This window comes from Suillus plorans (genome assembly GCF_016647745.1).
Source record: "Suillus plorans strain S12 chromosome Unknown HD556scaffold_35, whole genome shotgun sequence".
Taxonomy (NCBI): Eukaryota; Fungi; Basidiomycota; class Agaricomycetes; order Boletales; family Suillaceae; genus Suillus; species Suillus plorans.
Genome location: NW_024537419.1, coordinates 120,606 through 143,613, shown reverse-complemented (window position 1 = coordinate 143,613; position 23,008 = coordinate 120,606). Strand labels below are relative to the sequence as shown.

The 23,008-nt window shown below is 44.7% G+C and overlaps 8 protein-coding genes across 8 annotated transcripts; 4 read left to right on the top strand and 4 right to left on the bottom strand.

Moving 5' to 3' along the window:
- Positions 1-2,905: 2,905 nt before the first annotated feature.
- Positions 2,906-3,997, bottom strand: HD556DRAFT_1444285 (uncharacterized protein; the record flags this gene model as incomplete). The annotated part of the gene is made up of 3 exons (XM_041306757.1): positions 2,906-3,027; positions 3,080-3,618; positions 3,648-3,997. The coding sequence occupies 3 exons, from the start codon at positions 3,995-3,997 to the stop codon at positions 2,906-2,908; spliced, it is 1,011 nt and encodes a 336-aa protein (XP_041159185.1).
- A 1,161-nt stretch (positions 3,998-5,158) lies between these two features.
- Positions 5,159-5,935, top strand: HD556DRAFT_1309155 (uncharacterized protein; the record flags this gene model as incomplete). The annotated part of the gene is made up of 5 exons (XM_041300240.1): positions 5,159-5,178; positions 5,215-5,307; positions 5,356-5,441; positions 5,601-5,753; positions 5,883-5,935. The coding sequence occupies 5 exons, from the start codon at positions 5,159-5,161 to the stop codon at positions 5,933-5,935; spliced, it is 405 nt and encodes a 134-aa protein (XP_041159184.1).
- Positions 5,936-7,367: 1,432 nt separating this feature from the next.
- Positions 7,368-8,377, bottom strand: HD556DRAFT_1239177 (uncharacterized protein; the record flags this gene model as incomplete). The annotated part of the gene is made up of 4 exons (XM_041298023.1): positions 7,368-7,684; positions 7,739-7,903; positions 7,957-8,124; positions 8,173-8,377. The coding sequence occupies 4 exons, from the start codon at positions 8,375-8,377 to the stop codon at positions 7,368-7,370; spliced, it is 855 nt and encodes a 284-aa protein (XP_041159183.1).
- A 585-nt stretch (positions 8,378-8,962) lies between these two features.
- On the top strand, positions 8,963-10,205 carry HD556DRAFT_1209294 (uncharacterized protein; the record flags this gene model as incomplete). Its single annotated transcript, XM_041296534.1, has 4 exons — positions 8,963-9,044; positions 9,091-9,365; positions 9,418-9,598; positions 9,835-10,205. Coding segments are annotated over 4 exons (909 nt in total), but the record flags the coding sequence as incomplete, so codon positions are not given.
- An 837-nt stretch (positions 10,206-11,042) lies between these two features.
- Positions 11,043-11,394, bottom strand: HD556DRAFT_1239187 (uncharacterized protein; the record flags this gene model as incomplete). Its single annotated transcript, XM_041298024.1, has 2 exons — positions 11,043-11,210; positions 11,269-11,394. Coding segments are annotated over 2 exons (294 nt in total), but the record flags the coding sequence as incomplete, so codon positions are not given.
- A 34-nt stretch (positions 11,395-11,428) lies between these two features.
- HD556DRAFT_1481074 (uncharacterized protein) lies at positions 11,429-11,662 on the bottom strand (the record flags this gene model as incomplete). The annotated part of the gene is made up of 1 exon (XM_041308627.1): positions 11,429-11,662. A coding segment is annotated over one exon (234 nt), but the record flags the coding sequence as incomplete, so codon positions are not given.
- A 1,999-nt stretch (positions 11,663-13,661) lies between these two features.
- On the top strand, positions 13,662-14,411 carry HD556DRAFT_1309151 (uncharacterized protein; the record flags this gene model as incomplete). Its single annotated transcript, XM_041300239.1, has 5 exons — positions 13,662-13,738; positions 13,782-13,847; positions 14,020-14,164; positions 14,210-14,270; positions 14,389-14,411. The coding sequence occupies 5 exons, from the start codon at positions 13,662-13,664 to the stop codon at positions 14,409-14,411; spliced, it is 372 nt and encodes a 123-aa protein (XP_041159179.1).
- A 934-nt stretch (positions 14,412-15,345) lies between these two features.
- Positions 15,346-15,819, top strand: HD556DRAFT_1238950 (uncharacterized protein; the record flags this gene model as incomplete). The annotated part of the gene is made up of 1 exon (XM_041298008.1): positions 15,346-15,819. A coding segment is annotated over one exon (474 nt), but the record flags the coding sequence as incomplete, so codon positions are not given.
- Between the last annotated feature and the right edge of the window lie 7,189 nt (positions 15,820-23,008).

The window sequence follows — 23,008 nt, the reverse complement described above, 5'->3', positions numbered from 1 at the left end:
GAGGTCTTCTTCCAGTTTTTTTGGTGTCTTGTCTTTTTTTGTTGAGGTGTTCTTTAGCTGTTTTGCGGGCTTCTTGACATATTTGTGTTTTGAAGTCTTCCCATACTCTTTGTGGGTTCGAGTCTTTGTTTCTCTGTGTGGTTTGTTCCGTTATTTTTTGCTGTGCTGTTTTACCCAGGTCACTCATTTTTTTGATTAGGTTTGGGTTGTTTATTAGTCCTATTGGCCAGGACCACCGTCCTGGTCCTATAAATGGAGTGTTTGTTGGCGTGAAGCATACTGTGACCATTCGGTGGTAGGAGTGCCAGTCGCATATGATTTGATCATGTTGAGGTGATACATAGATTTGGTCTAGTCTTGAATGTGAGTTTGTGTTACTATAGAAGGTGAACAGTCTTTCTGATGGAATTGTTTCTCTCCATGTATCTTGTACATTTAGTTGGTTTCTCAGTTCTCTCAGTGTGCTGATTGCATTTTCATTGTCTAGTTTTGCTGGTGCTCTGTCTAAAGGGTCCTCACAGTCAGGTTAAAGTCGCCTAACATGAAGTCTGGGTGTGGTAGGTTTTTCTCTTGCTATTTTTCATTGATTTTCCCCCAGAATTCTGGGTGTTGGGTGGTATTGTTTGGGGCATATACATTTAAGATAGTGAGGTTGTCATTATTATGCCATTTTATTTCAAGTACCATTGCTCTACCTGGGATGAGTTCGAAGGTTTTGGCATTGTCAGCATTGGTGAGTTCTCAGTTTATGATAAAAGTGACTCCTGCTGAGGAGCCTGGGCAGATAGGGTCTTTTAAGTTTATCACTCTCATTCTTTGTGAGTGTAGGGTTTCTATTTGGGCCTCGTGTTTATTGTTCAGGTGAGTTTCTTGTAGACAAAGGATTCTGATCTTCCTCTCTCTCATTACATGTTGTATCACTGGCCATTTCGATATGTTACTATGTCCTAGGTGTTGAGATGCGCATCCTTTGATGTTTAGTGTTGCAATATGAACATTTGCTCTCAATTATTTCTTACTGCATGTGGTGCCGCTTTGATTTAAGTTAGCCTGGTTTGGCATTTGGAGGGCTCCACCTCCTATCTCCCATGTATTTTCATTGGAGAAGGATCCGGTGGTTTGAAATCCTCCCCCTCTATTACTCAGAAGGCTTGAATCAAGACTGGGAAACGAACCATATTGAGAATTTATGTAGTTATTTTGAGATGAAGTGGTTGATATACTGCACTGTCCAATACGACCATCAGGAGGTAAGGACTACCATATCCCGGATAGCCATGGTGGATATATGTTCACACTTTTGGAGTGGCGAGCTCAGCTTTTACCATACCTCTAGTGGTCACTTCAGCTTCTCAGCACAGTGAATTCTTGGCCTAAATAGGCCTCCATTTTTGGCTATTGCCATTGGGGCTGCCATGACTTTCCTGTCCAGCTATTGGAACCAGTATATTTGGATCATGGGTGAATTTACTAGATCTTGCCCCAGGGATCTAACTCACAAGATTCTGTAGCTTAAGGTCAGAGTTAAGGCTGCATTTCATAGCCTTATGGAAGTTTTTTGGAAGAGTGGGGGTTATGTTTGAGTACAGAGATACAAGGTAGGTAGGTAGGTGTACAAGGTATGTAGCTAGGGAGGTATGGAGGTCTAGGGGTTGGTTGGGTTAAGGGTGTATATACAGGTGACAGGTAGTGAGAGTGAATATAGATTGGACTAGGCAGGAATTCTCCTTCCCTTTCCTCTGCCTCTCATGTTCGTGTTGGATGGTCTTGGGTTGGCATTGTGCTTGGGGCCATTTCAGAGTGGGACATTGGAGAAAGGGCATAAGCTGTGAGGATGAGCAATTGAGTGGCAAAGTGGACATGGGATGAAGTTGACAGTGGTACTGCTGCCTTCGAGTTCCGAAGGGTATGTAAGTGAGTGAAGATAGGCTTGTAGCTTGGTACACACAGTGGGGTTGCTGGTAGGGCTCACAGCAAAGATGTTGTAGCGAGGTAGGGAAATGCCACTGCTAGCCTTGAAATCAAGGTGTTCAACCCAAAGAGAATTGATAAGATCTCATACCGCTGTAGAGACTGACATCTCTGTGGCCTCATAAAGAGCTAATTCTACAACACCCTAAACACCTTCCAAACACAGCACAACCCATATCCCATTCTGCACACTTGGTGCTTCATCAGCCGCTCGCGCGCACAGGCGCTTCGGTCGCGCATCAGCGCATGTATCCTTGGTTCCGTCACTCATCCTCCGTCCATCCATTCCATGTCCGTTCGGTTCGTCGGTGCGTATCCCTATTTTATTCTCATGTATTCTGACATATCTCCGGCGCTTGCGCACATATTCCGTATGTTTCGTCACGGACCCTTATTACATATCATCATGTATTCGCTTCGCTTTCTGGCTCGCTTTAGCGCTTGACAGCGCTTAACGCTACTTAGAATATATATATACCTTGCCTCTATGTAGAATGATTATCTTCTTCTTCCCGCACATCATTGGACTCTAAGTCTAAATCTCCGTCATATCCGCCAACCGACACTAAGTGCCAGGACTCTTACAAGCGTCAACCCGCATATTCTTATACCCGAACATCACCTTACTCGTTCCCTGACTCACTTAAGAGTCGCTGCGCTCCACCACCCGCACGTGCGCTTCGCTCTCACTCAGCGCGCGCCATCGCACTTGTCACTCAGTAGCGCTCCGTAGCGCTTTCGCTTATCGTGCTTCGCTCATCGTTGCACGCCCCACCAGGCTTATCCAACAGCCTGGTTCAGTGTTTCCCTCCACTATTATATATAGAGAAACCTTCTCAGTAGCAATCCCCTTGGGCCGACATTAGATTCGCACACAGAGGACCATCTGAGTATATCTCATACCACCCACTTTCTACCATTCTACATTCCTCACCTACACCGCAATGTGGACTTTCTCTCCAGGAATTTCACTTTCAGAGAGTATATCTCCGATGTCCCACCTTGTCACATCTTCTGTCCAGGTGTTGTGAACGGCAGATTTGACTGTGTTGATGTCTGTGGTGGAAAAGCCATGTAGGCAGAATCAAAGTGGTGGGGGAGTTTACACTGAACTGATGAGCTGCGAAGGAAATGTCTGTTGAGGACCATATGCATTGATTTGAGATTAAAGTCTTTGTCTCCTCAGAGATGTTGTACGCGAGGAAGCTGAGATGCTGGTTGGTCTCAACACTATTGGCTTCTGGGCAAGGTGGGGAGACTTTAACTTTCTGTTCATCTTGGTGAATGAAATAAGCGATTTCGATGATTGCCCTGCACAGGCGTTCAACAAGAATGGGTCCCTTCACAGAAGAGTTCTTGCCATTGTGGTCAAAGACTCTAATGAGAATCTTTAGGTGAGGGTCTTTCAACCATGCTGTGATTACTTTAGTGGCTTGGAAATCAAAGAGCTGTGCTATGTGAGTGAGGTGGATGTGGGGGAAGCCGCCTTGGAGGACTGGGGTGAACTGTGGTATGGCCGTTAGGGAGTTGATGCTGTTTGATCTAATGATGGATCTATTGGTTTCGGCAACAGCAAGATGTGCACGGAGGAGGTCTTCCTCAGTTGAGAGGGCAGGTATGGTAGTTTTTGGTGGGACAGAGGTTAGACTAGTCGATGGGGGAGGGAATGGTCCAACATGACTTCATCATCTGCGTCAGATGGGGGGTGGGGTGGGCTGTGTGAGGGGGGAGTAGGGAGTGTTTCATCTTCCATATCGAATGTAGAGGAGAGGGGTAGTATGGGGGTAGTGTCATGGTTGGTGATGGGTTCAGGGACCAATATGGGGGGGATGATGATCCTTGGGGTTGGGGATGGGGTGGAGAGGGTTGATGTGATCTCTGTCAAGGTGTCCCCTTCATCTGCCAGGACGTTGAGGAGGAATAATTGCAAACCAGAGTGTTGATGTCTGGGAAGAGGTTGTCTTGTTCCCATTGGGGATGGGCAGGTGCTGATGTTGGCTGTCTTTGCGCTAGATTGGTCCTTCATCTTCACTGAAGTGGTTGGAGCATGTGTTCGGGGTGTCTTGGATTATATAGGCCTTAGTTTTGTCAGGGGAGGTGGCCTCGTATTGAGGTTTTCGTTTCTTGGGTGGTTAGGGCTGTGTGAGGTTTGTGTTAGGTTTAATATGATGGGGGTGTTATCAGGCTTGCTGCGTGTAGTTCGCTCACAAGAGGCAATAGTAGTATTCACATTGCTTATTTTTGTCTTTCATGTGTTGATGGGGGTGGTTTATACGTACTCAGTTAGTCAGATAGTGCGTCTGGTGTTCAATCTGGTTTAGATTTCTGTTATTATTTTATATGGGTGTGTTGGGGTGCGATTTGGTTGGGTGATAGTGACTGCACATTTTTGCTTGTGGTTTTTGGGTAGTAAGGGTTTTTGATTTATAACTTGTGGTCGATAGTGTTGAAAACATGTGAGCATATGTGATTTTTTGGTGGGGCCAGGTTGTACTGTGAGCTTTCTAGCTCGACCTTGCCCGCTTTTTCAGCGTGGGAAATCCGTCCACTGGTGGTGGTACGGAAACAAGGGCCCCCATATCTTTCTAGTCTTCTTTTAGATTTGCTACATAGATATTTCACCAAACAATTATTTATAATCAAGAATGAATTTATTTGCATTGATTAATACATGGTACAAAATGTAGATAGCATGTGCAGGACAAGGTAACAAGAACAACAAGAACAACAAGAAAATACTCTCAATGAGCTTACATCACCTTCTTCATGTGACAGACTTGTGAGATCTGCAAAAGAATACCATGATCTTTCTAAATTATGCTGAGGATATACAACTTAGTATAACTTACCTCTTTGAAGCACTCCCAATCTTGTTAGTGTCCATCAGATGAGTTTATGGGAGGTATATCCAACTGCTATGACAGAACAACTGGTTGAGTATATTGTCAAATAGTTTGAGTGTCTCAGCAGTGCCTTCGCTCTTCACAATGCTTATAGACATGTTGGTGTAGGACTGTAGGTTTAAAACTCAGAGTGGTGCTATGGACTCCAAACTGATATCTTTATATTGTAGGTCATGTAACACTTAGTCTGCTATACTTGGTAAGATAAGTACATTCAATCCTAAAGAGGAAGCTAGTGCAGCAAAGGTCTAGAAATGGGTGCAGAAGATACTGCTTAGTGGCCAATGTCTCACACAGAAGAAAAGTAGCTGTATAAGTCACAATGCAGTGAACCTTGCAGATTCAAAGAGAGTGTGTGGCTTGCAGCAACAGGCATTGGTACCGTTGTTTGTGCAAGGCATAACTTCAAGCGACCATCAGCAAAGAGAGAGAAGTAAGTGATTTGTTGTTATGCTTATGGTTGCTAATGATGTCAAATTAGATACATCAATATAGACTATTTGTTCTTTTTGATAATGTCACATTTAAGCAAGATAGTTATCATCAACATCTCATATGACATCATATGTCAGTGAAACAAGTACCTTTGGGAGCACATGTCTCAGTATTCCTCCCACATTCATTTGGTGCATACCAGCAAGATAATCACATTCCTCATACCTAAATTTCACCTTCCTGCTCACATTGCCACATGTCAGTTAAATTTCTCATTTAATCTCATCAAAGGGATGACCAGAATGGATAGCAATATACCAGAATGTGGATGGTCCAACATAAATTCTGTGGCTACTAGCACATGGGAGATGGGACCTGGTTCGAGGTGTGATGTCCTTGATGATCACTTCGGTGACTGGAACTGGTGGAAGATGTCTAACTTTGGTATGTTTTTACTCTTGTCACTAATGGTCATCCAACTGATACTTTCAACAGGCATATTTTTTTTGCAAAAGCTCAATGATACCATCTCTCAATGTGATTAACATATTTTGGATCTTGTTGATTTTGAAGGTGCAATTCCATCTGAGAGCCTCACAATCTGGTGCATGATGGTGAAGGATTAGGAGACTGATTGATCTAACCACAAATTCATTCAACTCGACATCTTCACTAGTGATACAATCTTCTGTTCAACTAGAGCTCTCACAAGCAGAATCAGACCAGCTCAAATGTGGACTTGACATTTCCTTATACTCTGAGGTTTCACCTAGTGTCTTGATAGCTGTGAGAATTAAGCTTAAGACTCAGCAGTAAGCATTATTATTCTGTTGTTTTCTAACTTGACTAATAATTTTTTCTTCTTTGAGAGGCACCAACTTATTCATAAGACCTCAAGCATAGGTGCACATGCCACTGAAATTCAGCTATCTACACTGCAACAGCAGACAAACACACTACTACATCATTGAATTAAACACTGGATCAAGATTCAGACCCTATACATGTTGTGTGTTGCATGTCTTTGCAAGACAATTGATGCTACTACATCTGATAATGTGGAAGAAGATGTTCATAATATCAAGCTCTAGATGCTCTCTGCAATTGTCACCCACTCTCTATCTTATGAGATAAACCTGTTGCAAATTAAATGGAAGCTCCGTTGAGCTTAGGCACATGAAGTGTTGTATGAACTTCATCAGCACTTGTGACTCAAGCATCATCTTACCGGCTTCAAGAAGGATTGGATTACTTGTCAATGTGGACACACAAGGTCATGTGGGATCATCGACACTGTGCAGAAAAAGATTAATATTGCTGCAACTAAATATTGCATTGCTTGGGCCTCACTCGATGCTCTTGCTGAGCCTCTTCTGGAAATTGACTGGAAGACTGAGTTGCTCATGCTTAGGAAAGAGGATGTCTGCGGAATTACGGAGGACCAAGCAGCAGGTGAATATGTTTCTGAGAGATAAATGTTAGTATTTATTTCATAGATTTGAAAACAATGTTTTGGTGCTGGAGAAGAGAATCTCTCAGATGGTAAGTTTGCCTCATCATTTCACTATGTTCCTTTCTGAACCATGTTTTCTAGCCATGTGTATTGAGTGGTACAGGGCTTACACATACACTAACTGATGGTCCAAAGAGATAGAGCTATTGTAGGAGGAGATGCAATATATTCTCACATTCTTTGATTGACACATGACCTGGTGAATGGAACATACAACATTCAAGATATGGCTTAGGCCTGTCACTGCAGTTTTCTAAGGTGTAAAAGCAGTAATGGTGATAAGTTGCTAGGGTGAAGGGACTATCTATAGTAGATACTAGAAAAAAATATAGTGGTGCAGCAGCAGCTGGCTCAATGCTTAATAACATATAGAAAGATATCATCTAATAATAGTTTGAAAGGGGCTTTTTCATTTAGAAGCAGGGTCCCTATGAACTAAGCCTATATTTGATTACAGCTGCTTGCATAACGCTAGGCCAAAATAAAATTACTACATACACAGCAGTATTTAAATTTTGATGCTCCGATATGATGAGTAGTAGGTTCTAGGATGCTTGTAATCGGATGGGCGAAATTGGGCTCACAGGCACGATAGGAAAAATAGCGAGAAACTCATGTCCATCAGCAAGCTCACCCAAGCACCATTGACCTTTATTCTGGTAATGCAACAGCACCCTCAAAGGCTCCGCATGGTCAACATAGAACTGGGTGAACACAGACGAGATGGATCCATTGCGGCAGTCATCTTCAAAGAGTATGCCCCTCAGTTGAGCGTCATTCAGATAACTGATGGGGGAGGATTGCAGAATCCCCTTGGCATGTGCACGAATGAAGTCCAAGTCGACATCTTTGAGATCAGCCGCTTCATGTTGTTAGTTATGCTATCCGAAATCCATGAGTGATGACATCAACTTACCAGCATATTTCGCCAACGCATTGCAAGCAGCAGGGTGGGATGAGACCAGACCAACAATGTTGATGCGGGAGAATGGGGCATGGACTTTGAGTGTTTGCAAGAGCTGTGTCGCAACATAACGCTGACGGACTGCTTCATCAACAACAAGTTGAGTCACCCAGCCAACTTAGACAAAATCAGAAGGTGAACCTCGCGAGAGAAAGTTGTGCGACACCTACTTTTGTTTTCACCATAATTCCACATGGAAGCAAATGCATGACCACAGAGTTTGGGACATTCACTCTCAGACGGATCAACCTGGAGGTGGCAGGTCACCAGGACAGTATTCTCTGGGTGAGACAAACATTGGGCTCGAAGCCTTGCGCCGGTCATCTTCACCTTTTGCCCTATATAAAAGACTCAGCAATGACCAAGGATGTATATTGATTACTGACCAGCTTTGGTGAAACTAGAAATTTTGCTTGCTTCATCACCCCAAATACCGTAGTTGGAGCTGAAGAGCTCAGCACACGCCTTCAGTGTATCCTCCGAGACTTTATTGCCTACTGTTATTCTATAAGAGAACGAAGCATTGGAGGGAGAAGTCGGATTACTGGGGAGGGTAAGACGTCTGTTTGGTGGAGTTACAGGTGATGACATTGTTGTAGAAGGTGATAGAAAGGTGTTGTAATCTGTCGTGATATATATAAGCAAACATGGTCCGTGCGCGCGCTTGACACTCGCCAGTAAAATCGACTTAAAAAACAAAACAAAGTGATCATTTTCTATTCCGACGGGTTCACAGACATATGTGTCAATTATTATGGTACAATACAGTGAAAAAAAAAACTATAAGAGCCTCCTCGACACACAAGTTTGAAGCCCATCTTCCCAACCATGTCACCAAGTACTCCTCTGGGTTCTGGCACAGGCAACGCACCTAATATGTATCTTCATCCTCGTCACTATCCACCACCACAGCTGCCGCAGCACCAGCAGCAGCCGCCACAGCACCCTCAACCTTTCATGCAATATTACCCGCCAATGCCGCACCACTATGCACCACCTTTACACCATTATGCTCCACCACATTTTGTCCAGCAATATGCTGGCCAGCCCCAGTATCCACAGTACCCACCAATGCGACCGAATACTGAAATAATCCCAGCATCGTCAATGATGCAACCAAACTTGGAAGCTCCAGCAGTGCCAGCATCATTGAGAGCGCCAGCAGCACCAGCCTCGTCCCAAGCACCAGCATCGTCCCAAGCACCAACGTCGTCCCAAGCATCGAGGTTGCGACCGAATCCTGAACCGCGCCCTGGTGGTATGAGCTTGAATTTGCCACCATATCAATACTGACCGACTTACAGTTTTTAGTTTTGATATTGATGTTATTGCTGATGACATGAAGCGTGGCTTTCGTGGTGAGACAGACATGCCTTGGGAGGACTTCAAAAGTCGTGTTCTTGCATTCCTTGAGAGTGCTGCTGATGACGTCCAACTTGTGTATAAATTTGTGGGGGACAACAGTAGAGCTACTCAACTGAATGATGCGGAAGCATTCAGTATTGCCATGGACCGTCTTTGTCACAAAGCGTCCAATGCACGCACACGAGTCGTTGCCCTAGAGGTAAAGAATGCAGCAGTAAGTGATTATCTGCGTCACATAAATGAAAATAACTTACAGTTACCACAAGGTCAAACAGACTACTACCGCCAAAGCAAAAAAGAGGACACGCACAGATGATATCCCTCCAGCATCAAGTGACGAGGATGTGACGCAACTCAAAGCTTACAAACAGCTTGAGAGCCAGATTCGATGTGAACTTCACCACGGTCATTGTTTCGTAGATCGCACGAGTGGCTATGATAACCATCGTTGACTTGATCACGCTGAGATGACTCTCTGGGCTAAAAAGATTGTAAGTCTCGCATCCACAAGAGAGAGAAAAAAACTTAACTGGGTTAGGCTCTTGGTCACGCAACAATCTACAACCCACCTCACTGCCTCAATTTCGACCGCGGCCCAACCAAAAAGCCTCGTCACTCGAGGTCGGCATCATCACCTGAAGTCCATGTTACCATACAGAATATAACAGCAGATCCTACCGCAGCTAAGTCAAAGACACCCAGTCCTCCGCCGCTTTTGCAGCCACACCACTTTGATACCACAGCTTGGTCGAAGACTCCCAGTCCTCCGCCGCTTTCGCAGCCACGTCACTTTGAATCTGCAAGCCATATCCCTAGCGCATCATTTCCAGACTATCCAAAAGTTGGGGTGCTGCTTGAACTGATCAATGCTGAAAGACCAGAATTGCGACTTGCCGAACTTGAAACACCCCTGCTAGATGCAGGGGTAGTTTTATCGAGCCAAGTAATACTTCTACCGGAGGATGTGCTGAGTGTGATCGGCAATATGGGACAAAGGCGAGCCAGAATCCTCCGCAATTATGCTAAATGGACTGTTCTACCGCTCCTTGGACTCGTCAATTCCTACGAGGAACCAGAGATACCCAGCCCAGGGACTCAGAATAAAGGCAAGGAACGCGCTGTCGAGGCTGAGGATGACATGTGGCAGGAAGGAGAATCACGGACTGATGGGTATAGAAGTGGCGAGTCTGACGAGTACACGAGCGATGATGAGACCGAGGGGCATGAGGAATTCCTGACCTGATACAAATTAATCACTTAGTAACATAGCACTGCTGGCAGTTTCAACACGCCTGCAAGGGTAGTTTCAACACACTCCATAATGACCCCACCATTACGCAATATATTCGCTATGCTTGTACCAACCATGAGCCTTTTCACTTGTGACAACGCCATACACAGCTTCCCATATCAAAGTGTATGGGTCGCAAGCTGGACCCTCGGTCTCACCAAGGACATAGTCACGGTTTGAGCGAAGCCAAGCCTTGATGGCCGAAAAGGCCTCCTCGATAGGATTCAAATCGGGTGAATAAGAGGGCAGGTACAAGAGCCGCATACCACTATACACAAAAGAGAATCAGTATCATTGAGCATGAGATAAGGACTAGCATACCGCTCTTCAACCATGTCACGAATACCTGGGACTTTGTGGATGCTTGCGTTGTCCATGACCAACACCGAGTTTGGCATGGGCCAGGGCTGCATTTGGTCTAATACACCAGAAACAAAATGCGCGAATTCTTCACCAGAGAACGAATGGTCTAGAACCTCCAAATGCAGGATACCGTTGAGTGATAATGCTGGAAGAATTGAATATCTAACAAAACATCAACGCATTGACAAGAGAATTTCTACAAAAGTACCTTTTGCCACGTATAAAAAAGTCCCGCCGTCATGCACGCTGTCCAATAGGAGCCCAAGCAAAATCACGGCGAAGGGAAATTTGGTTGAAATGACATTCATCTGCAAATACAAGGTGTTCTGGCTGGAAATGTTCCCCTATAAGCATCTTGAAGGCAGCACGATCATCTTCGTCACGTTCGACAGAAGGGCGTGTAACCTAGACAGTGCTGTATTGAATCATACATATCAGTAAGGACAAGTGAGTGATGACCTACCTTCTTCCATGTAAACCCTCGCCTACACATCGTTCTTGAAATTGTTGCAATCGAGACTTCAGAACCACAGATCTCCCGCAGCTGATCTTGCATTTCGGTGAGGAGAATATCTGGTTGTCGCTCAATGCATGCCTCGAGGAACTAAGGAGTCACATATGAGTAATACTAAAATTAAACAATAACTCACATTTGCATCGAGGGAATTGAGGACGCGAGGTCGACCTGCACAAACTGGTGTCCTCACGACTTCGCCAGTCTCCCGAAATGTCTTCCGGATGTAGCGCAGTGAACGCTCACTTATGCCAGTGTAACGACGGATCATTGGATCCCGAATGCCCAGCACGCTCATTTGCAGAGCAATCTGCTTTCGTTCCTTGGATATGTGTCGTCCCATCGTGGATCAAGATCAAGTGTCGGGAGTTGAAATGTTCAGGATCCGACTTGTTGCCGAGTGTATGTATTTTTTTTGCTTAGGCCTAGCGTTATGCAAATGGCTGTAATTCACCAAAGTTTTACATTTGGTCATCTCTATCTAATACTATACTCTTGATCTCATTTATTGAAGCTGTTATAGAAGACTATCTGAGTTCATAACAAGTAGTAAGACCTGCTAATTTTGATGCTTCTTGCTAGGCTTCCTTGGCTAGCATCATCTTACTAATAAGAGTCTAAGAGAAAGGTTTTTATATTACAATTAGACAGTGATAAATTGAAGTGATGATGCCAAGCAAGTCCTGTGTGATCTTCTCAAAATTACTAGCTTTTAATTATTAATATGAACCATTTGAACCTTTCCTGAACTTTAGTGGCTTTGTTTCTTCATCACTATTCTATAGTTAACATTTAGTTGTAACAACCTTTGGTAAAGTATCATTGACCATTGCTTTATTGCAATGGTTGCTAGTGTAATTATAATTAATGTTGCTCAGTTTGTATTCATCCTTGCTGTCATCACCAGGGGCCATGGCAGTTATAGAAGCTGAACCAAACAGTGTTAATATTATATAGCTAAAGTCATAGTACCTTCATATGACTTACTAAATGACTTTGGAGCTGAGATGCTCTGAATTATGTTTGTACTTAAGTAGTCCTTATCAAAAGACTTTGGGGCAAAGATAGCTGCTCATATTAGACATGAGCTTAGATATCTTGATAAGTACACAATAATCTGAGAACTATAATATCATAGTGAGTACCATAGTAGTGGAAAAACAATACTGACTATCTTTTTCTCTTCTAAGTCAGTATCACTAAGAAGCTCTGCAGGCTCATCATTAAATTCATTGAGTATGCAGCATATAGTACCTTCAAGTTGTACTGTGGGGATGTCTAGTGCCGATACAAACTGTCAAAGACAGTTTCATTAGCAACAGCTTAGAACTGCATGAAGACTTGTGGATTTTGCTGGACTACTTCCAAAAATGGGCAATATGTTGATGGTTATGAACAAGAGGATGATGTCAATTACTGACAGAAAAATTCCTCTCTGCATGGTATATACTAGAATACAAAATGCAAAAATGGTCAACTTTGAATCCTATGAAACTCAATGAGAGACAATTGATGTTGGGAAGATATACCATGACATGGTTCTATGATGAGTCTATGTTCTATGCACATGACCATTGCCAAAAGCAATGAGTACATGAAGACAAAAAGCATATTACAATCCAAAGGATAAGAAGAATCTCTCATGGCAGTAGACTTTGTATCTGCTGACTACAGCTAGTTATGGTCATACAATGGAACACAATAAGATACATCCTCTTCCATGCAGGAAAAGCAAAAGATGGATATTTTATGAACAATGAAATTATTCAGCATGCTGAAACAGCAATGATAATCTTAGAAAAAATTATCCTAACAACAATCATGGATTTGTTTTCAATAATACTTCAACTCACCTAAAAAGAGCTCATGATATAATATCTGCTCATCAGATGCCAAAAGGTTGCAAACAATGAGGGATCAATGCACTAGTATGCAACACACAAGGAAAATTAATGCATGATCCTGATGGGAAGCTAATGAAGCAGAAACTTCACATGGCCAATAATTTCCATAATGGAGCACCCAAGGAGTTTTATTAGCCAGAGGGGCACAAGAAGTCAGGCATGTTCAAAAGCATGGCAACCATTTTGATGGAGCATGGTTTTGATGTCAAAAATTTAAAGTCTTAATATAAAAACTTTTAGTGTGCTGCTGGAGTAACTGATTGCTGCTGCTGTTAAATTCTCTATAGTTAGCCTGACTCCACAAATGTTAAGTCATTCTTGGAAGCTACTTACAAGGCCAGAAATTTTCAGGTCATTTTTCTTCTGAAATTCCATTGCAAGTTAAACTTCATTGAGCAATGCTGAGGCTTTGCAAGGTGGCTTTGTCACACCTACCCCATGTTGATGAAGAACAGTGACCTAGAGATTAATGTATTTAAGGTGCTAGATTCTGTCCCTATTGCCAGCATGTGGAGGTAAGATATCACATAATTTGGAAAATGAAATGTTTTCTGATAGAACTGTGCAGGTTTGCAATGAGATCACAGACTTTATGGATGCTTATTATAGAGGCCTAAATAGGAAGTAAGCTGCTTGGGCAACAAAAAAGTATTGTGGACATTATGTCCTTCCTGATTCAATCCTGAGTGAGCTTGATTCAGCAAAGATACTAGAAGTAATTTTTTTTAGTATTTACCTAGTATACAGTACATTATCTATGTTATGATCAAACTACACCGTTTACTTGCAAGTACAGTATCTTCATGGTGCTGTCCATAATAGGAACTCTTTTCGGTCTTAAAGGGATTACCTGTCCAGCCAACACGTATATCACACCTTGGTCACAGCATGTGAGGTTTGCTGAAAGTGTGCGAGGTCTACATTATTTGCAACTACTTATAGTGTGTCCTGCAGTTGACTTCATCTTAGCATAGACCTCATTCTAGGCCTTCAAAGTAGATTTTCTAGCAGTCTTCTTTGAGCTTGCTTTTGCAGGCATGATTAAGGGTAAGTAGCAATAGCAATAACATAAGTAACAGTCATACCCTTTATAAACCTTGTCATGACATTCAATCAACAAGCAAATTTTAGAGTTTTATTGATTTGAATGTAATTTCACTGACAGGTCTAACACTCATCTCATGTTAATCAAAGTTATACTCTTTATTAGCATAAACTGCTAGGCCTGGTATATCTCCTTCAAGCTGACTATATTATGTAGTTTGTGTTCTAGGCTAGGCTAACTTAAAGACTAAAAAGGGTCCACACCCTCCTGAAGTTCTGTTCCTAGTACAACCATAACATCAAACCCCAGGACCCATCTGAGTGTCATAGACTTACCTTTGAACATTTATATTAGAACACTAGGATGCAGAGATAAGGCACTATAATGAGACATGCAAAGTTCAACTCTTAGAACACATGCAGGGACTAGTAACTCACTAAAAAATTGTGTGGAAGGTTATAGTATAATGTCAGAATATAGAGAAGAAGTAGTACAAAAAGGCATATAAATTCTATCCTTATTAGATACTTACCTGCAGGAAAGCTTCTCAGCAATATGTAATCTAGAGTCAATGAAAGACATTCTAGAAAGATTGGAACTCTATTATGTAATGTGGCATGAGTAAAAGATTAGAGTAAAGTCTTCAAGTGAACAAAAGACATGACACCAAACCTCTTGTTTCCGTGTCGCAATCATTGTCTGTCTTTGCAAAGCTCCCGCTGCTCAATTGGTTTTTTCTACTAAAACAATCACACAACAAACATGTCTGAATAAACTACACAAGTTCTCTCTCATAATAAGCCGAGAATGCCACCAGGTGCAGATCCCACACTCAAAGTAATGCCAGACTTTGCCAGCACATTATATGGAGGCATCTGTGTGGACCTGTCTGCAGCAGCAAACTAAACTGAAGAGCAAGTCATAGCACACCTCAAACAGGTGTAGATGGAGGAAAACAATGCAAGAATAGCAGAGTGGAACCAGATCTGGGAAGATGAAGCTCATGCTGCAGCCAACACTGAAAGAGCCCGAGCAGCCCAGGAAGAAGTCGAATGAGCACAGCTTGAAGCCAAGGTTGAGAAAGAAAGGTTAGATGCAGAAAAGAAGAAGCCAAAGATGAATGGATTCGACAAGACATCATCCATAGGAGACTTCTTAACCCCGCGCCCTGCCCAATATGTAATACAGAAGCTCACCAATTTCGAATTTGTAGAACTATGGTACTTCTCACCAGACGGATGCAAGGAAGCTCTCAGGTCCTCCCACTCCATCGCAGAGAATGACTTGAGCATCATGATGATAGATGACCAGCTCACTCTACGCCCATCCTCAGCATTAAAAGCCTCCAAAGCAGCACTAGCAGATCACAAACTACTGTTTTCAAATTTCCTCCGGGAAAAGAACCTGTTCCTAGTGCAAATCAGCAAGGCCGAATGGTGTCATATCCCGCATTGCGGACCAACATCCGATGACGTTCCCACACCTCATCCGGACCTCCAGACCTCCTGTCCATATCTCCAGACCCAATCCTCTATCCATCCGGATCCCTGAACTCCTGCATCTGATATCCGGATGCCAGATCTGATATCCACATCTTCAGATCTCCAGATCCGACCTATGCTTCATATCCGAACCCAAACCTTAAATCAGCGCTCATCCCCTTATGGTAATCACCTGTCTCTGGACTTCCGAACATCCGGATCCAACCCGCGTCTATCTTCCGTGCCTTTTCCCTTTGTATGTTCCTTCTCAAGTTAGACTATACTCATTTTCCGTACCTCATTTCATTTCCGGCTTTATTTTCCTATGTTCTCATCTCTGTCTTCATTTATTATTTTCTACATGCTCCGTCCACAGCCTCACATAGCTTCGGACTGCACTGACTGATTCTCCGTTAAGTTCTCAGTAGTATATAAACCCTGTAGAATCTTTGTACTTCCTTAGTCTGAATATTACACATATTAGTCCTCGCACTAGTCTTCACACTAAGTCCTCGTAACAGTTCTATTCCTCCGACTTAGTCATTATCCATCTCAGGCCTAGGGAGGAATTCCCTAGGCCAGAGCTCCGATCCTCCACTCCTCCGATCCTCCATTCCTCCAAGTTTCCGGAAGTTCCTCCGGACCTATTCTGCTTTGGACTTTGTCCTTGCAGCCTTTCCTCTGTTTGCTTCTACTCAGGACTTGTCCTGAGTAGCCATTACACATATCCCTGTCAGGACGAAACTCCATTGTAATTTCTGGAAGTTCCTCAGGAACTTTCCCGCACTCATCCGGAAAGTCCTTCCGAAGTTTCCCACACTTCTCCGGAAGTCCTTCGGACTTCACTGGACTTTCTCCGGACTTCATTCTGAAGTTAAGGGCACATACTCGGGTAAGGGGCGCAGCGCACGAGCTGAAGCCAAGCCCCTTGGAATCAGTCCTACCCTTTGTGCATGGTTTTAACAGCCTTTTCCCTTTGTATGTTCCTTCTCAAGTTAGGCTAACTCATTTTCCATACCTCATTTCATTTCCACCTTTATTTTCCTATGTCCTCATTTCCGTCTTCATTTACTATTTTCCGATAGACTAGTGTTAGATGTTTCTACATCCTCCGTCCATAGCCTCGCATAGCCTCGGACTGCGCTGACTGATTCTCCGTTAAGTCCTCTGTAGTATATATACCCTGTAAAGTCTCTATACTTCCTCAGTCTGAATATTACACATATTAGTCCTTTGTTAAGACCGTGCACAAAGGGTAGGACTGATTCCAAGGGGCTTGGCTTCAGCTCGTGCGCTGCGCCCCTTACCCGAGTATGTGCCCTTAACTTCAGAATGAAGTCCGGAGAAAGTCCAGTGAAGTCTGAAGGACTTCCGGAGGAGCATGGGAAACATCGGAAGGACTTTCTGGATGAGTGAGGGAAAGTTCCTGAGGAACTTCCAGAAATTACAATGGAGTTTCGTCCTGACAGGGATATGTGTAATGGCTACTCAGGACAAGTCCTGAGTAGAAGCAAACAGAGGAAAGGCTGCAAGGACAAAGTCCAAAGCAGAATAGGTCCGGAGGAACTTCCGGAAACTTGGAGGAATGGAGGATCGGAGGAGTGGAGGATCGGAGCTCCGGCCTAGGGAATTCCTCCCTAGGCCTGAGATGGATAATGACTAAGTCGGAGGACTAGAACTGTTACGAGGACTTAGTGTGAAGACTAGAACTGTTACGAGGACTTAGTGTGAAGACTAGTGCGAGGACTAATATGTGTAATATTCAGACTGAGGAAGTATAGAGACTTTACAGGGTTTATATACTACAAAGGACATAACGGAGAATCAGTCAGCGCAGTCCGAGGCTATGTGAGGCTATGGACGGAGCATGTAGAAATGTCTAACACTAGTCTATCAGAAAATAGTAAATGAAGACGGAAATGAGAACATAGTAAAATAAAGGCAGAAATGAAATGAGGTACGGAAAATGAGTATAGTCTAACTTGAGAAGGAACATACAAAGGGAAAAGGCATGGAAGATAGACGCGGGTCGGATCCGGATGTTCGGAAGTCCAGGGACAGGTGATTACCATAAGGGGATGGGCGCTGATTTAAGGTTTGAGTTTGGACATGACAGATAGGTCGGATCCAGAGATCCGGAGATGTGGATATCAAATCTGGCATCCGGATATCAGATGCAGGAGTACAGGGATCCAGACAGATAGAGGATTGGGTCTGGAGACATGGAAAGGAGGTCCGGAGGTCCGGATGAGGCGTGGGAACATCGTCAGATGTTGGTCCGGAATGCGGGATATGACATCCTTGCACTAGCCTTCACCCTAAGTCCTCGTAACAGTTCCAGTCCTCCGACTTAGTCATTATCCATCTCAGGCCTAGGGAGGCATTCCCTAGGCCGGAGCTCCACTCCTCCACTCCTCTGATCCACCATTCCTCCCATCCAAACCACTCCCTTCCTTTCATACACTGTTTCCCTGCATCTCCAAATCACTCCCAACATGCCTTGGATGCCCATGATCCATCACACGGATGCCTGTGAACCATCCCCGTGAATGCCCATGATAACACATCACATGGATGCCCATGACACATATCCCATGGATGCCCATGTCCACATCTACATGGATGCCTGAATGCACACGACAGACGATCACAACCACATGGCATAACACCGCCATCCAACACACTCCCACACAGTCCATAAGCAGAGACACACCAGTAAACCAATATTGCAAGTCCAGCTACCAGGACTCACAAGGAGGAAGCTATGACTACACAAGTCGAGACTCCTGTTCATGTTCTCCTCCATGAGAAGCAGAAACCCCAAAGGAAAAGAAAATTGCATCACCTGAGAAGAATCACAACCGCCAACAATGACGAAGGGGTTTTTCCCAGGGTGCAGGCTCACACAGCCTATCTGCCTGCGCCCTCTGACTTGGCCAATTCTCTCATGACATCTGTCGCTGTGAATCTCACTACCTTTGGGATGGTTCCAAGACCCATTGCTGAAGGGCAGAAGATGGTCATCTCATCAGCCCCCAAGGCTTGCCCATCTGCCACAAATGGCAATGACCAGGGAGCTGCCAAGAGTCAAACCACGAAGCATCACACAAATGCTCTGGATGTGGAAGCAAAGAGCATGAAGCTCAATCATGTCCTTGCGGTGAGAAGGCTTAGAGGCCACACATCATATAAACCAGAGGTATGGTTTCACCTTCTGGAAGAGTCAAACCTCCTCTCCAGGTACCCCACCATTCCAGAGGGACTCACCCAAGGTTTCTCTGGAGGAATACCCCCAATCACATGCACATATTTGCCCCCCAACAGTGACACGATCACTATGTACAGAGAGTGCTGTTTGAGCTCTATGTGAGCCTGCGAACATTTTGCTCAAACAAGTGCTTACTAAGCGAGTGAACACGTATTGTAAGATGCTGTTTTGCAAACATGCGTCTTTCATCTCGCTTTCTTCTCGTGTTAGCTCGCATAGTTTTTGTAAAGGTTTACGCCATTCTCGTTTATAATGTCTTATGTCGCGTCAAATTCTGGTTTACCGAGCAGGGTTGGGGGAAAAGACATGTCAACCCTAAACCCTGGCGGCCCAAGCCAAAATCAATCTGACACCAATAGAATGGTCAAAGGAGTAGTTAGAAGTAGGAATCGCAACACTGTTACCTCGTGCGAAGCCATTGAACACGAAAACACCGCATGTTCCGAGCAAAACAGCGACAGAGCAGATCGAAGGCAGGTAACCTTGGGGCATGTGTCTGATGACGAAGACTTGCTTGATTTGCTGGACAGCAAGACAAGGGTCCGCTACGGCCCTTCCAAGGCCTTCCATGAAAACACACCGCTCATTAACACGTTTAGCGTTTTCAATGCCCTTACCCCACATTCACATGATGCCTTCCAGGAAGCTTTGGTACGTAAAGCAGCTGCTGGCAAGGCTAAACAACAGCCGGATCCACCTGCTGCGGAAGCAGCCATTGCACCTGCAGCGCCCATTCTCCCCTATACTGATGATGATGTCAAAATGGTCTCATCCATTGATGATGTTTATGAAATACCCCACTGAAGGTTCAATGATACTGCAAGGCACAAACGAGGCTCCTGACTGTATCTATAAATGTTGTGAGGTCACACATTGCCTAGTCTGCTATACTTGAGACGATAAGTGCGTTCGACCCTAAAGGGGAAGCAAGTGCAGCAAAGGTCTAGCAGTAGGTGCTGAAGGTGCTACTGGTTGGTCAATGCGAAGCGCGGGAAAGCGCAGGCGCGCACAAGGCACGAAGGCATGGGAAAGTGTGCGTGTGTATAGAGATATGAGATGTAAGTGCTACTTTCTAGGGAGAGATTCCAACTAAGCTGAGTTGTGTAGTGTGAATGAACATGGGGGTTGCTAAACTACTTCCTGGTATGTACTACTGGCACTTATATATGGTGCCTAAGGGCTGTCATGCAGAGCCGAAGCGCTACCGAGTAAGGTATGTAAAGATATATGTAAGTAAGGGTCCATGATAAAATAAAGGTGGAACAATATGCAAATAAGAGAAATGGAAATATACGCACTAGAGAGCTTGGTGGACAGTGGATGGATGCTTCCGGATGGCTGGCACTATAGGGCGCTCAAACGCGGGAAAGGCGCGAGAATGTGCGCGGGAAAGCTGCGCCTCATATAGGAATAGCTGTGGATAGCATGCAGAGTGATGCTACAAGTTCATGCCATGTACTCCCTAGTGAAAACTGCCATATCACATAATGAGAGGCACAAGTCTCTACACCGCGTTATAATTAACCTGGCTCTCGCCAAGATGCACATGCCTCTTACCCTTCTAATGGCAGAAGCCATGGAGTGCATTCACATGGATCCTTCCTGCGTGAAGATGAAGAAGGGTATCATTCTTGACGACCCCAAGAGGTCCATCATGGATGCTTCGTCCTTCCCGCCGGAAACCTCACTCCCCCCAGCTCAGTTCAACGAAGCTTCAAAGAATTTCATCAACTTGCTTGCGCATGTGGCCAGCCCACTCATTATCGAGCATTTCAAACAACAGCATGACTTCTGCTTATCATGCAAACATTTTGACGAAAAATTTTAAGCCATCCTCACTTTCGACATTGAAACTTGCAGAATCTTCTTCAATACCAAGACATTCTTCATGGATGAAGCTTACAAGAACTGCTGGAATGAGATCCAGATGAAGGTGGCCCAACTGAAGTCAGATGAGGCTGCAGCCAATGCCAACCACGAAGCAATGTGAATCGCCGCACTCGTTTCACGCCTAGAAAGTTCTGGTGGCAGCAACCGCTACAACCCGTACCCACAGAAGTACAAGACTGAAAGCACCAACTCCAGCTCAGACAGCAAGTCCTTTCATAAGGGCAAAGGGGCCTCATCCGACGGATCCCTTTGCCTTCTCTGCGGTTGGAACGGCCACAAGGCCAGTGACTGTACTTTCACCCACACGGCCAAAAACGCCCCCGTTGTTTGCGTCTGGCAAGACCAGATCATTCTCAAATCATCATCCACTGTCGTCTGCATCTTGCACAACATTGGAAAGTGCACCCCAGGCAGACACGGCTCCGACATCATCCATGTTTGTTCCATATGTGGGAGCAAAGCCCACAGGGCCTCATCTATGTCATGCTGAAAGTGTTCTGAATTGCGTCGTTACTCCTTATGATGCAGATGCATTTGAGTGTCTCCTGCACAAGTTCAAACTCACCTCTCGTTACCCTGACTTAGCTCACAACATTAGACACAGATTCCCCATCGGCAACATGCCCATCTTGACATGATCGTACACCCCACCCAACCACAAGTCAGCCAACGACAATCCATCGGTGATATGTGATTACCTTGCCGAAGAAGTTTCCCTCAGGCGCATGTCAGGCCTGTTATCAGCATCACAAGTCAAATCAGAACTCAGAACTTCTTTGTTTCTTGCCTGCTGGGACTCGTCAAAAAAGCTGGCTCTCCCAGGAAATTTCACATCATCCACGACCTTTCCTACCACAACAAGGACGACGGGTACTTGGTCAACAACCATCTTGACGCTGATGACTTCCCCACTGAGTGGGGTACAGCCTCACAAGTGGCTGAAATTGTAAGTCTTCCCTCTTTCTTTGAAACTCGGTGCATATATGCACAGGGTATTCTCTCCATTTTGTGCGGACACTGTCTAGTGTCCACACTCTTCTTTGTGCAGGCGCTGTCATGCACCTCGCCTCTTCCTTGCAAGATTAGTGCTTGTCTGCGTCCGTCTGCGCTCTTTCGCGCTTGTCTGCACCCCCTTTTTGTGCACACATTGTCACACGTGCTGCCTCTTCATTCCGGGTCTGACTCCCATTCTTCCAGATCACGACTGCACCTTTAGGCATGCAAGCTGCAACATTAGACATTGAGGCCGCTTACCGTATGGTCCCCATTTGGCCACCTCACAAAAAGTTCCTTGTAGTAGGATTTGACAGTTCATTCTGGATTGATCACAATTTCCCTTTCGGTCTCACAACCGCTGGTGGTGTTCAAGGCCATGTAGCCGATGCCACCGTCAACATACTCCACGCAATGGACATATCGCCCATCAAGAAATGGGTGGACGATCATGCCATGTTCAGATTCCCAGTAGCAGCAGGTGTTCTGGGCCCAGACGGCTCCTTCTCTCCGTATGAGTACCTGTTCGACTTACTCAAGATCTTCAAGGCCATGCGGCCCATGGGCATCCCGTGGCACCCTGACAAGTGCACCAACTTTGACACTATTTTCATGTACTTAGGGTTCCTGTGGGACTTAGTGGAGCGCTTGGTGTCTCTCCCAGAGATGAAACATCTCAAATACTTAGCCAAACTGAACACCATAATCTCCGCCCTTTCCAGATCAGCATTCATGGGACGCTGTCTCATGTCGCTTTTGTAATCCCACACGGTTGAGCCTTCCTTTCAAACCTCTCTCACTTCACTTCAATGTTTCCGCGCAAGGCATGATTCACTCGGCAAAAACCACCACCTTCAGTCATCAGCGACCTCAAGTGATGGCACAATGTACTCAGCACCACATCACCTCCTTGTATCCTCACCCCAAGAGGACCTCCACAAGACATTGATCTGTGGGTAGATGCTTCAATAGACTGGGGTATTGGGCTTACCTTAGGGGATCAATGGAACACCTGGCGCACTGTCAATGGCTGGAAGGGAGGAGGAAGGGACATCAGCTGGCTGGAGGCCATCACAGTAGAGCTGGCAGTTCCAACTCTGCACTCAGC